Here is an 18,191-nt window from a genome sequence, read left to right as displayed (position 1 = left end):
GACACACATGGTTTGTCAAAATGTATGTGAAAAGTAGTTCAGTCAGAACTTGAGTAAAATGTATACATTTTTTGCAAAGCAAATATAATGAGCCAGTCTGATCATGTATCACACTGGCCTGACCCCCAACATTCTATCGTAACCCTGGTGATAGCGGTTACCCCTAGGGGTGTGGAGGCACTGAGTGTTCTGATTCTCAGCCCACTCACACGCTCCAGTCGTCTCTTTCTCTCTATCACTCCTTTCTCACTCACTCCCCCTTACACTCACCCCCTCTCACACTCACCCCCTCTCACACTCACCCCCTCTCACACTCACCCCCTCTCACACTCACCCCCTCTCACACTCACTCCCTCAATTGTCTCTTTATCCTTCTCTTTCTCCTTTACTGTCCATCGCTCTTCCATCCTTCCTTTCTGACCTCACTCAATGTCTTTTTTTCTTCACCCCTCACTTGTCTTTTTGATCTCATGCTTTTGCGCTTAAATTCTCTTTCCCCTCTTGAATGCATCCCTCTTTCCTTCTCTCTCCCTTCTCCTTTCCCTCTCTCTCCCTAATCCCTCTATGATGTTGTCACTGTGGATAACGTCAGTCTAAGGGTCTACTGCTCTGATAGTGTCAGTGGACCCAGTGTGTGTTTATCTATAACACCCTGTCGCTTATCTGTCCAAAAATATTTAGTTGACATCAACCTTCCTCCTCTCTCGCATCTATCCTTCCTCCCTGCCTCCCCATCCCTCTCCCTCTTTCCCCCTCCTCTCGCCCCCCTTCCTTCCTCCCCCCAATCCCTCTATGATGTTGTCACCGTGTGTAGCGCTAGTCTAAGGGTCTGCTGCTCTGATAGTGTCAGTGTACCCAGTGTGTGTGTGTTTTTCTCTAACACCATGTCACTTATCTGTCCAAAATGTTCCTTGCCTCCTCCCTCCCTCACCCACTACCATCCCTCTGCCTCCTTCCCCCTCCTCTCCCTCCCTTCCTCCCCCATCCCTCATCCACTCCCCTCCTTCATCCCTCACCCCTTTTCTTACCCTTCTTCTCCTTCCTCCCAGTGCGGTACCAAGTCCCCAGCGTGTGCAGGGGTATGTAGTTGGCCTCGAACTCACAGTTGGGGTTAAGTAGCAAGCCCCGGAGTTGGGTGGCAAGCTGGGGGTAGCGACCCTTGAAGGGACCCAGGGAATCACAATAAGAGTTAACCTCATTCACCAAGTACATTTGCATGTACCAATAATTTGACCTGGTGAAATGGTGCTGACAATGTCTTACAATAAACAAAATATACAGACAAAGTATAGAAGACCTTATTTTATCTTCTCATCTCATTTAATCTTATCCTACCTGGAGTCGTAGTCATTTGCATGCAGGTTGTCCCACACCAGAGGAGGGCGCTGTAGGACAGACTGTACTTCAGACAGACCCTCTACACTCAGCTCTCTAGAGATTACCTTACTACCTGGGGGGAGAGAAGCAAAATAAAATATATTATATATTATAAAATACACTGCTCCAAAAAAATAAAGGGAGCACTTAAACAACACAATGTAACTCCAAGTCAATAACACTTCTGTGAAATCAAACTGTCCACTAAGGAAGCAACACTGCTTGACAATAAATTTCACATGCTGTTGTGCAAACGGAATAGACAACAGGTGGAAATTATAGGCAATTAGCAAGATACCCCCAATAAAGGAGTGGTTTTGCAGGTGATCACCACAGACCACTTCTCAGTTCCTATGCTTCATGGCTGATGTTTTGGTCACTTTTGAATGCTGGCGGTGCTTTCACTCTAGTGGTAGCATGAGACGGAGTCTACAACCCACACAAGTGGCTCAGGTAGTGCAGCTCATCCAGGATGGCACATCAATGCGAGCTGTGGCAAGAAGGTTTGCTGTGTCTGTCAGCGTAGTGTCCAGAGCATGGAGGCACTACCAGGAGACAGGCCAGTACATCAGGAGACGTGGCGGAGGCCGTAGGAGGGCAACAACCCAGCAGCAGGACCGCTACCTCCGCCTTTGTGCAAGGAGGAGCAGGAGGAGCACTGCCAGAGCCCTGCAAAATGACCTCCAGCAGGCCACAAATGTGTATGTGTCTGCTCAAACGGTCAGAAACAGACTCCATGAGGGTGGTATGAGGGCCCGACATCCACAGGTGGGGGTTGTGCTTACAGCCTAACACCGTGCAGGACGTTTGGCATTTGCCAGAGAACACCAAGATTGGCAAATTCGCCACTGGCGCCCTGTGCTCTTCACAGATGAAAGCAGGTTCACACTGAGCACATGTGACAGACGTGAGTGACAGTGTGGAGATACCGTGGAGAAAGTTCTGCTGCCTGCAACATCCTCCAGCATGACCGGTTTGGCGGTGGGTCAGTCATGTTGTGGGGTGGCATTTCTTTGGGGGGCCGCACAGCCCTCCATGTGCTCGCCATAGGTAGCCTGACTGCCATTAGGTACCGAGATGAGATCCTCAGACCCCTTGTGGGACCATATGCTGGTGCGGTTGGCCCTGGGTTCCACCTAATGCAAGACAATGCTAGACCTCATGTGGCTGGAGTGTGTCAGCAGTTCCTGCAAGAGGAAGGCATTGATGCTATGGACTGGCCCGCCCGTTCCCCAGACCTGAATCCAATTGAGCACATCTGGGACATCTTGTCTCGCTCCATCCACCACAGACTGTCCAGAAGTTGGCGGATGCTTTAGTCCAGGTCTGGAAGTAGATCCCTCAGGAGATCATCCACCACCTCATCAGGAGCATGCCCAGGCGTTGTAGAGAGGTCATACAGGCACGTGGAGGCCACACACTACTGAGCCTCATTTTGACTTGTTTTAAAGGACATTACATCAAAGTTGGATCAGCCTGTAGTGTGATTTTCCACTTTAATTTTGAGTGTGACTCCAAATCCAGACCTCCATGGGTCGATAAATTAGATTTTCATTTATAATTTTGTTGTCAGCACATTCAACTATGTAAAAGAAAAAAGTATTTAATAAGAATATTTCATTTATTCAGATCTAGGATGTGTTATTTTAGTGTTCCCTTTATTTTTTTGAGCAGTGTATATTACATATACAGCCAGGTCCATAATCAGTGGCACCCTTCAAATATATTAGCAAAAAATATGATAAAATAAATAATACAAATACTGAGCTATATTGTATGCCCCCCAAAATTTGTAAACAATAAAAAGTTATACATTATTATAAAAACCCCATAGGTCAAAAGTATTGACACCTCAGTTTCAATACCTTTCAATACCCCACCTTGCGAGGATAATGGCATTTTCTCTAAAATGTTTTTTTGAGATTGGAGAACACTGTGAGCAATCTAAGATTGAAAAATCTCACTGCTGATAGGTACTTAGCACAGTAGGAGGCCGTTCCTTCTTTTGCTAGATCAAAAGACGTACTGTGCTGCGTGCCAACCTGGTACCGACGAACCTGTCGTTTCTACTTGCAGAATCGCAATGCTCGTTAGTGGCGGATAAATTGACTGAGCCAAAAACCTCCACGAGAGCCGACAGGAGTGACAACAAAAAGGGGAAAAAAATGAACTTTTCTCAGTGTAATCCCACCCATTTCATCAGAAGGATAGGTAGTTAATGAACTCCCCCAAAGTATAGATATACTGTAGAACAGCTAAGGTAATGAAGCAGAGCCAGATGGAATACCTGCCTAGCGCAGGGATGCGAGTGCATCATTGCACCTAATTGAGTGGTTTTGCACGCCCGTGACACATTATTTGCTCTTATGATTCATGAGGCATATGAAAACACTGACACTGGAAATAGATCTATCTCAGTAACATATTCAAACAACAAAGAAAATCTTTCTATTTCAAGCCCAGATTGAAGTAGAATTCATTTAACTGTGATCAATCCATGATAAGGACATGCGCATGAATAAACTGGCAGGAGGGAACACATTATTGTTGAGGGAATACATTTTTTAATTGAGAGCATGGTTTTATGTTGGGGGAATATATTTTTATATTGAGAAAAAAAAAGGGAATGGAAGAAAAATAACGATGGAATGGATTAGCCTGGCCTGTTTTTTTTCTCACTGATGGGGCTCCGTACAATTGCTAAAACAATAAAGCTACATAATACATGTATTTTTTCTAGAGCCAGTCTTTACATCTAGCTAAGGAGTTTAATGCTTGAAGAAGGATTTTTTTGTCAGGTTTGATGAATGTGCACTCGTTAGTTAGCTAGCAAGCTACATTTCACATGAAACGAATGGGGTGGCAAATCCAGCACAATGCACACAACCAGTTTGCTTGCTAGCTAATGTTAGCGTCGCCATTTGCCAGTTGGCACAACATAGCTAGCTAGAACAGACAGCTGCTTCATTCAAAAACGAATGATCGTCCCTGTATATATCCCCTCAAGCAGACACCGTGATGGCTCTCAAGGAACTACACTGGAAATGCTAACTGAAAAATGTATATCCCGAGGCTGCATTTATTGTAGCTGGAGACTTTAATAAAGAAAATCTGAAGGAAAAAAATACTACCAACATTGTATCAACATCTCCTGTGCTAATCGCTCATCAAGCACTCTTGACCATTGCTACACCCCCTTCTGGGACAGCTACAAGGCAAATCAGATCATGCCTCCCCTTTCCTCCTCCCCTCCTATGAGCAGAAGCTTAACCTTTTCACATGTGAATTCCAAATATCTCTCTGTGGCAGCGAGTTCCATGTAGTCATGGCTCTATTTAATACTGTGCTTTTTCCAGCCTCTGTTCTGGACCTGGGGACTGTGAATAGACCTCTGGTTGCAAGACTTGTGTGGTACTGATGAGTGTCCGGACTGTGTGTCAACTGCTTGAACAGACAGTTTGGTACCTTTAACCTATCAACACCTCACCCATAAGACCAATAGTGATGCAGTCAATCTCTCCTCAACTGTGAGCCAGGAGAGATTGACATGCATACCACTGACATTAGCCCTCCGTGTACATCTAAGTGCAATACGTGATGCTCTGTTCTGGACCAACGGCAATTTTACTATGTCCTTCTTTGCCCTCACATGACCGCACAACTGGACAGTAGTCCATGTGTGCCAAAACTAGGTCCTGTAGGACATGCCTGGTTGATTTAGATGTTTAGAAAGCAGAGCAATGCCTTATCATGGACAGACCTCTTCCCATTTTAGCAACCATTGTGTCTATATGTTTTGACCATGGTAGCTTGATATCTAGGGTTACACTCAGGAGTTTTGTCTCCTCAACTTGCTCAATAGCCACGGGTCAGTGGAAGGTCATTAGTAGAAACAGAAAACAATAATGGGCAAAGCCGGCTGCACTGCGGTACACCCCACTCAACCAAATTTGCAATAGAGAAGCTTTTTTCGAAGTTTTCCAAGCACCGGCAAGAGGCTGTTTGAACTATTAAAAAGGGTGCTTTGCTATTCTTGGGCAGCGTAATGACCTTTGCCTTCCCCCAGGCCTGAGGTCACACACCGTATTCCAGGCTTAAATTGAAGATGTGGCAAAAAGGAGTCGCAATGTATTCCACTACCAACTTCAGAAATGTACTAGGTGGCTTGTCCTTATTTATAGATAACAACAATTTCTTCACCTCTTCCACACCAACTTCGCAGAACTCAAAACTACAGTGCTTGTATTTAATTATTTAGTTCGTTATGCATAAATATGAAGGCTCAGCTTTTTTTGCTTGCATGTCATGCTTAAGTCCGCATATCTTGTCAACAAATAAAGTTATTAAAGTGGTCGGCAATATCAAAGGGTTTTGTTATGAACAAGTCTGCCTCAATGGAAGTTCGCTTATTTGCCTAGAATTTCAGTTAAGGTACTCCAATTCTTTTTACTATCATTCTTTATATAATTTCTTTGTGCCATAGAATACTTTCTTCTTCTTTTTGTTTAGTTACAATGCCATCAGAAACTATTCACACCCTTTGATTTACAGCGCATTCGGAAACTATTGAGACCCCTTCCCCTTTTCCACATTTTGTTGTGTTACAGCCTTTTTTCAACGTGAAAACATGTTTGTAGAAATTTTTGCATATGGCCTCCCGAGTGGTGCAGCGGTCTAAGTCATTGCGTCGCAGTGCTTGAGGCGTCACTACAGACTCCTGGTTCGATCCCAGGCTGTGTCACAACTGGCAGTGACCAGGAGTCCCATAGGCGTCGTGAGGGTTTGGTCGTCAGTTGAATGGTGTTTCTTCCGACACATTGGTGCAGCTGGCTTCCGGGTTAAGTGGGCGGGTGTTAAGAAGCGCAGTTTGGCGGGTGATGTTTTGTAGGACGCATGACTCAACCTTCGCCTCTCCCAAGCCTGTTGGGGAGTTGCAGCGAGACAGGATTGCAATTGGATATCACAAAATTGGGTAAAAAAAAAATATAGATATATTTTAGTAAATATTTATTTTTTGCCACATTTATGAAAAATGAAATACAGAAATCAAATTTACATAAGTATTCACACCTGAGTCAATACTTTGCAGAAGCACCTTTGGAATCGATTACAGCTGTGATTCTTTCTGGTTAAATCTCAAAGAGCTTTCCACACTTGGTTTGTGCAACATTTGTCAATTATTATTTAAAAAATTATTCAAGCTCTGTCAAATTGAGTTGTTAACCATTGCTAGACAACCATTTTCAGGTTTTGCCATAGATTTATAAGTAGATTTAAGTCAAAACTGTAACTCGGTCACACAGGAACATTCACCGTCTTCTTGGTATGCGACTCCAGTGTATATTTGGCCTTGTGTTTTAGGTTATTGTCCTGCTGAAAGGTGAATTAATCTCTTCCTCTAGGATTTTGCCTGTACTTAGTTCCGTTTCTGTTTTAATCCTGAAAAACTCCCCAGTCCTTAACGATTACAAGCATACCCATAACATGATGCAGCCACTACTATGCTTGAAAATATGGAGTGGTAGTCAGTAACGTGTTGTATTGGATTAGCCCCAAACATAACACTTTGTATTCACAACAAAAAGTGAATTGCTTTGTCACATTTTTTTGCACTTTTACTTTAAAGCCTTGTTGCAAATAGGAAGCATGTTTTGGAATAATTGTATCTTCAACAGGCTTTCTTCTTTTCACTCAATTAGATTATTATTGTGGAGTAACTACAATGTTGTTGATCCATCCTCAGTTTTCTCCTATCACAGCCATTAAACCCGATGGTGAAATCCCTGAGGTTTCCTTCCTCTCTGGCAACTGAGTTAGGAGAGTGGACACCTGTATCGACACCTGAGAGTATTGATACACCATCCAATGTGTAATTAATAACCACCATGCTCAAAGGGATATTCAATATCTGTTTTTTTATTTTTACCCATCTACCAATAGGTGCCCTTCTTTGCAAGACATTGGAAAACCTCCCTGGTCTTTGTGGTTTAATCAGCGTTTCAAATTCACTGCTCGACTTAAGGACCTTACAGATAATTGTATGAGTTGGGTACAAAGATGAGGTAGTCATTCAAAATCATGTGAAACACTATTATCGCACAGTGTGAGTCCATGCAACTTAGTTTTTAACTTAATCAAATGTTTACTCCTAAACGTATTAAGGCTTGCCATAACACAGGAGTTGAATACTTATTAACTCAAGATATTTCAGCTTTTCATTTTTTAATTAATTACATTTGTAAAAAAAACTTCTGAAGACACAGTAAATTGACAAAATATACAGTATGTTTGCCAATCTGCTGTGTTGTCAGACTTATTTGCTATTCCCTTTGCCTCATTCCTCTCAGCCATACAGTTTTAAAATTCTTCATCTATGCATGGGGATTTGGCAGTTAACAGTCAGTTTCTTGAGTAACCAGAAGAAACCAATTTCCTAAATACTTCAATTGTGGAGTCAGGTTGTTCCTCATCACACACAATAAATATTTTTCACAACTATGACATCGCAAAACTTCTTGCATGATCACTTATACTCCACTTTAGGTCCAGTCTTTGGAACTTAGTTTTTTCTAGATATGGCTATTATATTATGATCACTATCCAATGGGTCTGGATACTGCTTTAGGGAAGATTTTGGGCGCATTAGTAAAGATGTGGTCAATACATGTGGATGACTTAGTTCCAGTTCTGTTTGTAAATACCCTGGTATGTTGACTGATAACCTGAACAAGATTGCAAGTATTATTTACTGCTTGAAGCTTATTTCTGAGTGGACAACTTGGTGACAACCAGTCAATCTTTTGGTCACCCAGACAATATACCCCTCTGTTGATGTCACATACATTATCGAGTATTTCACACACAGTCCAAATACTGACGTTTAGCATTCAGTGGTCTATAGCAACTTCCTATGCGAATAGGCTTTAGGGGAGGCAGATTAACCTGTAGACATCTGACATGAGATCCTCTAACGCGGAACCTAAACCAGCTGCCATCGTGAGCCATCGTGCATAAATACATTTTGTTCCCCCACACCAAACACAATCACAACACGCAGGTTAAAATATCAAAAACTCTGAACCAATTATATTAATTTGGGGACAGGTCGAAAAGCTTTAAACATGTATGGCAATTCAGATATCTAGCTTGCTTGTCCTATTTAGCTAGCTTGCGGTTGCTAGCTAATTTGTCTTGGGATATAAACATTGAGTTGTTATTTTACCTGAAATGCACAAAATAGTTTAATCTTGACTTCGTCAGACCAGAAAATCTTGAGCAGGCTGTCATGTACCTTTCACTGTGGAGTGGCTCCATCTGGCCACTCTACCATACAGGCCTGATTGGTGGAGTGCTGCAGAGATGGTTGTCCTTCTGGAAGGTTCTCCCATCTCCACAGAGGAACTCTGGAGCCCTGTCAGAGTGACCATCGGGTTCTTGGTCACCTCCCTGACCAAGGCCCTTCTCCCCCGACTGTTCAATTTCTTTAACCGCGGCTTGGTGCAGACATGCACTGTCATCTGTGGGATATTATATAGACAAGTGTATGCTTTTCCAAATCATGTCCAATCAATTGAAATTACCACAGGTGGACTCCAATCAAGTTGTAGAAACATGTAAAGGATGATAAATTGAAACAGGATGCACCTGAGCTCAATTTTTCCCGAGTCTCATAGCAAAGGGTCTGAATACCTCTGTAAATAAGGTTCTGTACTTTTTCTAAATTTACAAAATATATATATTTTTAACTATTTGCTTTGTCATTATGGGGTATTGTGTGTAGATTGATGGGGAACATTTTTTATTGAATCCATTTTAGAATAAGGCTGTAACGTAACACAATGTGGAAAAAGTTGTGGGGTCTGAATACACTATGTTAATATGGGCAATTTTTTGGATATTTCTGGATTCTTGTTTGTGTTTAGTACCATTCGGAGAGGCTGATCCAAGGTAAACATGTGTGATAGAAAAATTACCCGATTTGTTTGATATTAATAATTAGCAATTAATACAAATAGGGGGATATTTCTGTCCTGTTACACTGTACCCAAACCGGCCACGTACCATTGTGTGAAAATTTATTTTAACCCCCTACACCACACGATCAAGACACGCAGGTTAAAATATCAAAACAAACTCTGAACCAATTATATTAATTTGGGGACAGGTCAAAAAGCATTAAACATTTATGGCAATTTATCTATCTAGCTTGCAGTTGCTAGCTAATTTGTCCTATTTAGCTAGCTTGCTGTTACCCGACACACGAGCCTAGACCCACTAAAATTTGAGGTGGGTCTGATCCTCAACATATGGGCCCCACAACAATGTGTGCTCAGCCCCCCTGTACTCCCTGTTCACCCATGAATGCATGGCAACACACGTCTCCAACTCAATCCTCAAGTTTGCAGACGACACAAAAGTGGTAGGCCTGATTACAAAAAACAATGAGACAGTCTACAGGGAGGAGGTGAGGGCTCTGGCAAAATGGTGCCAGGAAAATAACCTCTCCTTCAACGTCAACAAAACAAAATAACTGATTGTGGACCTCAGGAGAGAGCAGAGAGCACGCTCCACCCACACTGATGAGGCCGCAGTGGAGAAGGTGAAATGCTTCAAGTTCCTTGGTGTGCACATCACTGACAACCTGAAATGGTCCATCCACACAGTGTGGTGAAGAAGGTGCAACAGTGCCTCTTCAACCTCAAGAGGCAGAAGAAATTTGGCTTGACCCCTAAGACCCTCACAAAGTTCTACTTATCCACCATTGAGAGCATTCTGTCGGGCTGTATCACCGCCTGGTACAGAGGGTGGTGCGGTCAGCCCAATGAATCACCAGGGGTACACTGCCTGCCCTCCACGACATCTACAGCACCCGGTGTCACAGGAAGGCCAAGAAGATGATCAAGGACCTCAGTCACCCAAGCCACAGCCTATTCACCCTGCATAGAAACTGGGAACAAGAGACTGAAAAACATGTACAGTACATAATCATTGAACACTGGTAACTTCAGTAATGTTTATATACTGTTTTACCCACTTTATATGTATTCTAGTCAAGTCTCATCCTAGACAACTACCGCTGTACACACCTTTTCTATTCATATGCTGTCCATACACACAATCATACTGAAATCAGGAGGTTTACATACAGCTTAGCCAAATACATTTAAACTCAGTTTCACAATTCCTGATATTTAATCCTAGTAAAAATTCCCTGTTTTAGGTCAGTTAGCATCACCCCTTCATTTGAGGAATGTGAAATGTCAGAATAATAGTAGAGAGAATTATTTATTTCAGCTTTTATTTCTTTCATCACATTCCCAGTGGGTCAGAAGTATGTATGTATGTATGTATGTATGTATGTATGTATGTATGTATGTATGTATGTATGTATGTATGTATGTATGTATGTATGTATGTATGTATGTAACATACACTCAATTGGAATTTGGTAGCATTGCCTTTAAATTGTTTAACTTGGGTCACACGTTTTGGGAAGCCTTCCACAAGCTTCCCATAATAAGTTGGGTTAATTTTGTCCCATTCCTCCTGACAGAGCTGGGGTAACTGAGTCAGGTTTGTAGGCCTCCCTGCTAGCAAACGCTTTTTCAGTTCTGCCCACACATTTTTTATGGGATTGAGGTCCGTGCTTTGCGATGGCCACTCCAATACCTTGACTTTGTTGTCCTTAAGCCATTTTGCCACAGCTTTGGAAGTATTCTTGGGGTCATTGTCCATTTGGAAGACCCATTTGCGACCAAGATTTAACTTCCTGACTGATGTCTTGAGATGTTGCTTCAATATATCCACATAATTGTCCTTCCTCATGATGCGCCATCTATTTTGTGAAGTGCACCAGTCCCTCCTGCAGCAAAGCACCCGCACAACATGATGCTGCCACCCCCGTTCTTCACAATTGGGATGGTGTTCTTCGGCTTGCAAGCCTCCCCTTTATCCTCTAAACAGAACGATGGTCATTATGGCTAAACAGTTCTATTTTTGTTTCATCAGACCAGAGGACATTTCTCAAAAAAGTACAATCTTTGTCCCCATGTGCAGTTGCAAACCATAGTCTGGCTTTATGGCGGTTTTGGAGCAGTGGCTTCTTCCTTGCTGAGCGGTCTTTCAGGATATGTTGATATGGGACTTGTTTTACTGTGGACATAGATACTTTTGTACCGGTATCCTCCAGCATCTTCACAAAGCTGTTGTTCTGGGATTGATTTACTTTTTGAACCAAAGTACGTTCATCTCTAGGAGACAGAACGTGTCTCTCTCCTGAGCAGTATGATGGCTGAGTGGTCCCATGGTGTTTATACTTGCGTACTATTGTTTGTAAAGATGAATGTGGTACCTTCAGGCGTTTGGAAATTGCTCCCAATGATGAACCAGACTTGTGGAGGTCAAAAAACTAATTCTGAGGTCTTGGCTGATTTCTTAAGAGGCACTGAGTTTCAAGGCAGGCCTTGAAATACATCCACAGGTAGACCTCCAATTGACTCAAATGATGTCAATTATCCAATCAGAAGCGTCTAAAGCCATGACATAATTTTCTGGAATTTTCCAAGCTGTTTAAAGGCACAGTCAACTTAGTATATGTAAACTTCTGACCCACTGGATTTGTGATACAGTGAATACAGTCTGTAAACAATTGTTGTAAAAATGACTTGCGTCATGCTCAAAGTAGATGTCCTAACCGACTTGCCAAGACTATAGTTTGTTAACAAGACATTCGTGGAGTGGTTGAATATCTAGTTTAATGACTCCAACCTAAGTGTATGTAAACTTCCGACTTCAACTGTTTGTGATAAGTCAAAAAAAGTTTCAAAAAGGGTTAACGCAGACAGTAAAAAAGTTAACCAAATAGCTACCGACCAACTATTTAGCAGGCTTATGACTTGGGGGTAGAAGCTTTTCAGGGTCCTGTTGGTTCCAGACTTTGTGCATCAGTACCACTTGCTGTGTGGCAGCAGAGAGAACAGTCTATGACTTGGGTGGCTGGAGTCTGACAATTTTTATGGCCTTCGTCTGACAGCGCCTTTGTATAGACGTCTTGAATGGCAGGGAGCTCTGCCAAGTACGCACTACCCTCTGTAACACCTTGAAGTCGGATACCAAGCGGCTGCCATACCGAGCGGTGAAGCATCCAGTCAAGATGCTCTCAATTGTGCAGTTGTAGAACTTTGAGGATATGAGGGCCCATGACAAATATTTTCAGCCTCATAAAAGGGGAAGAGGAATTGCCATGCCCTCTTCACAACTGCGTTGGCGTGTATGGGACATGATAGATCCTTAGTGATGTAGACACCGAAGATCTTGAAGCTCTCGACTCGCTCAACTTCAGCTCCGTCAATGGAGATTGGGGCGTGCTTGGGCCTCCGTTATCTGTAGTCCATGATCAGCTCCTTTGTCTTGCTGACGTTGAGGGTGAAGTTGTTTTTTGGCACCACACTGCCAGGCCTCCTCCCTATAGGCTGTCCATCGTAGTCGATGATCAGGTCTAGCATCGTCGTGTATTCGGCAAACTTAATGATGGTGTTGGAGTCATGCTCGGCCACGCAGTCATGGGTGAACAGGAAGTACAGGAGTGGACTAAGTATCGAGGGTCAGCGTGGTGAATGTGTTGTTGCCTGCCCTCACAACCTGGGATGTCGCATCAGGAATTACAGGATCCTGTTGCAGAAGGAGGTGTTCAGTCCTAGGGTCCTTAGCTTAGTGATGAGCTGGGAGGGCACTATGGTGTTAAAAGCTGAGCTGTAATCAATGAACAGCATTCTTACATAGGTGTTCATTTTGTCCAAGTGGAAAAGGACAGTGTGGAATGCAATAGATATTGTTATCTGTGGTTCTGTAGGGGCAGTATGCGAATTGGAGTGGGTCTAGGGTATCCGGGAGGATACTGCTGATGTGAGCCATGACAAGCCTTTCAAAGCCCTTCATGGCTACCGATGTGAGTGCTACGGGGCGGTAATCATTTAGGCAGGTTACCTTCGCTTCCTTGGGCACAGGGACTATGGTGGTCTGCTTGAAACATGTAGGTATTAAAGATTTGGTCAGGAAGAGGTTGAAAATGACAGTGAAGACACTTGCCAGTTTGTCCGCGTATGCTTTGAGTACACGTCTTGGTAATCTGTCTGGCTTTGTGAATGTTGACCTGTTTAAAGGTCTTGCTCACATCGGCTACAGAAAGCGTTATCACACAGTCGTCCAGAACAGCTGGTGCTCTCGTGTATGCTTCAGTGGTGCTTGCCTTGAAGCGAGCATAAAAGGCATTTAGCTTGTCTGGTAGGCTTGCGTCACTGGGCAGCTTGTGGCTGGGTTTCCCTTTGTAGCCCGTAATAGTTTTCAAGCCCTGCCACATCCGACGAGCGTCAGAGCCGGCGTAGTAGGAGTCAATCTTAATCCTGTATTGACGCTTTGTTTGTTTGATGGTTCGTCTGAGGGCACAGCAGGATTTCTTATAAGCGCCTGGATTAGTGTCCTGCGCCTTGAAAAAGAGGCAGCTCTAGCCTCGATGCGGATGTTGCCTGTAATCTATGGCTTCTGGTTGTGATATGTACGTACGGTCACTGTGGGGATGATGACGTCAATGCACTTATTGATGAAGCCGGTGACTGAGATGGTATACTCCTCAATGCCATTGGATGAATCCCGGAACATATTCCAGTCTGTGCTAGCAAAACAGTCCTGTAGCATAGCATCCGCGTCATCTGACCAATTCCGTATTGAGCGAGTCACTGGTACTTCCTGTTTTAGTTTTTGCTTGTAAGCAGGAATCAGGAGGATAGCATTATGGTCAGATTTGCCATGGAGGGCAGGGGAGAGACTTGTATGCATCTCTGTGTGTGGAGTAAGGGTGGTCTCAAGTTTGTTTTTCTCCTCTGGTTTCACATGTGACAGAAATGAGGTCAAACGGATTTAAATTTGCCTACATTAAAGTCGCCGGCCACTAGTGACGCTTCTGGATGAGCATTTTCTTGTTTGCTTATGGCCTTATACAGCTCGTTGAGTGCGGTCTTAGTGCCATTATCGGTTTGTGGTGGTAACTATAGATGGACTCGGACTCATGGACTCGTTAAAGGAAAAAGCTTCTTCCAGTTCGAGGTGAGTAGTCACTGTTCTGATGTACAGAAGTTATTTTCGGTCATAAGACACGGTAGCAGCAACATGATGTACAAAATAAGTAAAAAAATAAGTTACAAACAACGCAAAAAAAACAAACAAAATAGCACAGTTGGTTAGGAGCATGTGAAACGTCATCCATCCTCTCCGGTGCGATTTTGCTGCTATCTTACAGCTGAAGCAATCATCAATTCACTACCCTGGGCTACCCAGTAATGACGTCATTCCTCATTAAAGAGACAGCGCACACTGTGCAGTCATGTGAATAGGCCAAGGCTACATCTTGATTTACCCACTTTATCAGTTGAGATTTATCATTACATTTGAGTCATATAGCAAACACTTATCTAGAGCGACTTACAGTTAGTGCATTCATCTGAAGACAGCTAGGTGAAACAACCACCTACCACAGTCATAGTACGTAAATTGTTCCTCAATAAAAAGGTAGCTATCAGCAAAGTCAGAGCTAGCAAGAAGGAAGACTCAAGTGCGAGTGTTAGTTCACGAAAGGCTTGTAAACTCACGAGGCGCGGGCAAGTCCAGGCAAAAGTTCAGACAAAAAGTCATACTACAGTTCGTAGAAACATGTCAAATGAAGTATAGAATCAATCTTTGGGATGTTTTTATCATAAATCTTCAATAATGTTCCAACCGGAGAATTCTTTTGTCTGTAGAAATGCAATGGTACGCAAGCTAACTCTCACGTGAGCACGCATGATCAGCTCATGGCACTCGGCCAGACCCCTGACTCAATCAGCTCTCATTCCCCCCTCCTTCACAGTAGAAGCCTCAAACAACGTTATACAGACTGTTGACATCTAGTGGAAGCCTTAGGAAGAGCAATATGACCCCATAGACACTGTATATTCGATAGGCAATGACTTGAAAAACTACAAAGCTCAGATTTCCCACTTCCTGGTTGGATTTTTTCTCAGGTTTTTGCCTTCCATACGAGTTCTGTTATACTCACAGACATCATTCAAACAGTTTTAGAAACTTCAGAGTCTTTTCTATCCAAATCTACTAATAATATGCATATATTAGCAACTGGGCCTGAGTAGCAGGCAGTTTACTCTGGGCACCTTATTCATCCAAGCTACTCAATACTGCCCCCCAGTCCCAAAGAAGTGAATGCATACATGGCTGTCTCTGAAAAATGTTGATGGAAAAAATGTCAAATGTAATGATAATGAACTCATTAGCTGCCCAACGATTGAACAGAGCCGTAGCTGAGTTCCTGTTTGGATCAAGTCCCATTCTGTGACTTTGGTTAATGTGCCTTCTTGCAGTGGTACCATTTTGGTATCATTTTGGTATTGAGTATCGTTATGGTAACGAGAATCATGATAATAATCCTGGTATTGGTATCCAAGTCTAAATTCTGGTATCGTGACAATACTACATCTAAGTACCTCTCGGCATTCAGTATCATTGGTATGTCTGATCCTTTAGATCATTCCTCCATAAAGATTATTTCCTGCCCACGACTGGAGTTTGCTAAATGGCATTGGCACTTTAATTTTAACCGGTGCTATGGTCAGATTACATGAATATAGAGCTCTTTGGCCACACAAACCAGTGGTAGGTTTAGCGTTGAAATAAGGATGCATAAGAAGAGAGGAAGCCCATTTTTACTGTAAAATATGATGGAGGATCTTTTATGTTATGCAGCCTTTTTGCTTCCACTGATCCTGTGGCTTTTTGTAAAATGTGTAGAGCACGTTGTGAGGGATCTTAAACTATTCCTCCATACAGAATCTTTCCAGATCCTTGATATCCTTTGTCTGCTCTTATGCGATTCAAAACACAGGTTTTCAATGGGGTTCATGTATGGAGACTGAGTGGTCAATTAACAATTTCTTTGCGGATTTTGATTAATGCTTGGGGTTATTGTCTTGCTGGAAGATACAACTGCAGCCAAGTGCCAGCCACATGGAAGAGGAAACCAGGCTTTTTGGCTAAAATGTCCTGCTACTTGGTAAAGTTAATGACACCGTTGACCTTAGAAAGCGCCCCAGGACCAGTGGAAGCAAAATAGCCCCATAACATCAAAGATCCACCACCATATTTTACCATAGGTATGAGGTACATTTCTGCATATGCTTCTGTCTTTCAACGCCAGACCCACCACTGGTGTGCATGGCCAAAGCCCTATTTTCATGTCATCTGACAATAGAGGGAGGGAGAGCGAGAGAGGGAAGGTAGTGGGAGAGAGAAAGAGGGATATAGAGATTGGGAATTATCATGCCATATCATTGTAATTTACAGAATATAAACTTTTTTTGTGTCTCACCGGTCCATATGATAGAGATGTTAGGCAGCAGGTCCTCTCCAACAGTCATCAAATATGGAGACTTAGATACACTGGGAGAACATAGAGAGCCACAGTACTCTAGAGAGAGGAGTGGAGAGAGGGAGGGAGGAGGGAGGGTGAGGGAGGGAAAGAGGAGAGTAACATAATATCAGTATGCAATTACTTAATTAGAAGAGAAGCAGTGGAGACTCTTCAGAGGAGGTACATCATCCTCAGTGATTTTCAGAATGTTTTAAATTGTAAAATATTTTAAAGTTTTTCATTTTTAGATTAAACTACACTTAATATATTCATGTCAGCAAATAATTGATTAACTTCTTTGGGATAGGGGGCGGTATTTTGACGTCCGGATGAAAAGCGTGCCCAAAGTAAAAGATATGCATATAATTGGTAGATATAGATAGAAAACGCTCTAAAGTTTCTAAAACGGTTAAGATAATGTCTGTGAGTATAACAGAACTGAAATGGCAGGCGAAACCCCGAGGACAAACGATCCCCCACCCCGAGAAAAATCATCCTACCACTGATTTCAATGGCTGCCACTTTTATAATAGGGCGAAATCATGCCCGATTGCAGTTCCTAGGGCTTTCACTAGATGTCAACATTCTATAGAAAGAGTTTCAGGCTGGTTTTGGAAAAATGAGCCAGGAATTGTAGTTTTTCTAGGTGGCTTCTATTTTGGCTGTAGTTTCCAAGCGTGTGAATGGGAACGCATTCTTTGGTATTTTTCTACGGTGAAGACAATAACGATTCTCCGTCTTAAATTGTATTGTTTATTTGCGTATTAGGGTACCTAAGTTTTGATTATACATTTTGATTGAGTTGTTTGTATAAGTTAATTGGTAACGTTTGGGATTAATTTTGTATGCATTTTGAAGGAGGGAAACCGAGTGGATTATTGACTGAAGCGTGCCAGCTAAACTGAGTTTTTATGGATATAGAGGACTATCGAACAAAATTACCATTTGTAATGTAACTGGGACCTTTTGGAGTGCCAACAGAAGATCTTCAAAGGAAAGGCATATATTATATCGCTATTTCTGACTTTCGTGTCCCAACTCCCTGGTTGAAAATGTTTTGTTATGCATTTGTGTGCTGGGCGCTGTCCTCAGATAATTGTATGGTTTGCTTTCGCCGTAAAGCCCTTTTGAAATCTGACACGGTGGCTGGATTAACAACAAGTTAAGCTTTATTTTGATGTATTGCACTTGTGATTTCATGGAAGTTTAAGATTTATAGTAATTACATTTGAATTTTGCACTCTGCCATTTCACCGGATGTTGGCCAGGTGGGAACGCTACCGTCCCACGTATCTGTAAGAAATGAAAACACTATGTTTTGCAATGAAGGTCTACAGTTGCCTCAACAGCACTCTGTAGG

The 18,191-nt window shown here is 42.7% G+C and overlaps 1 protein-coding gene across 1 annotated transcript in view; it reads right to left on the bottom strand.

The window, feature by feature from the left end:
• The window catches only part of LOC139378796 (protein O-GlcNAcase), a 57,775-nt gene that overhangs the window by 27,412 nt on the left and 12,172 nt on the right, over nucleotides 1-18,191 (bottom strand). The window contains exons 7-9 of the mRNA XM_071121300.1: nucleotides 16,790-16,888; nucleotides 1,333-1,450; nucleotides 1,029-1,180 (exon numbers count right to left, since the gene is read on the bottom strand). Of these exons, the coding sequence (XP_070977401.1) occupies nucleotides 1,029-1,180; nucleotides 1,333-1,450; nucleotides 16,790-16,888 (369 nt within the window). The remainder of the gene's footprint in view (nucleotides 1-1,028; nucleotides 1,181-1,332; nucleotides 1,451-16,789; nucleotides 16,889-18,191) is intronic.

The sequence above is a fragment of the Oncorhynchus clarkii genome, chromosome 21, assembly GCF_045791955.1.
Source record: "Oncorhynchus clarkii lewisi isolate Uvic-CL-2024 chromosome 21, UVic_Ocla_1.0, whole genome shotgun sequence".
In the NCBI taxonomy this organism is placed as follows: Eukaryota; Metazoa; Chordata; class Actinopteri; order Salmoniformes; family Salmonidae; genus Oncorhynchus; species Oncorhynchus clarkii.
The sequence above is the reverse complement of the archived record's forward strand: the minus strand, read 5'-3'. Positions and strand labels throughout refer to the sequence as shown.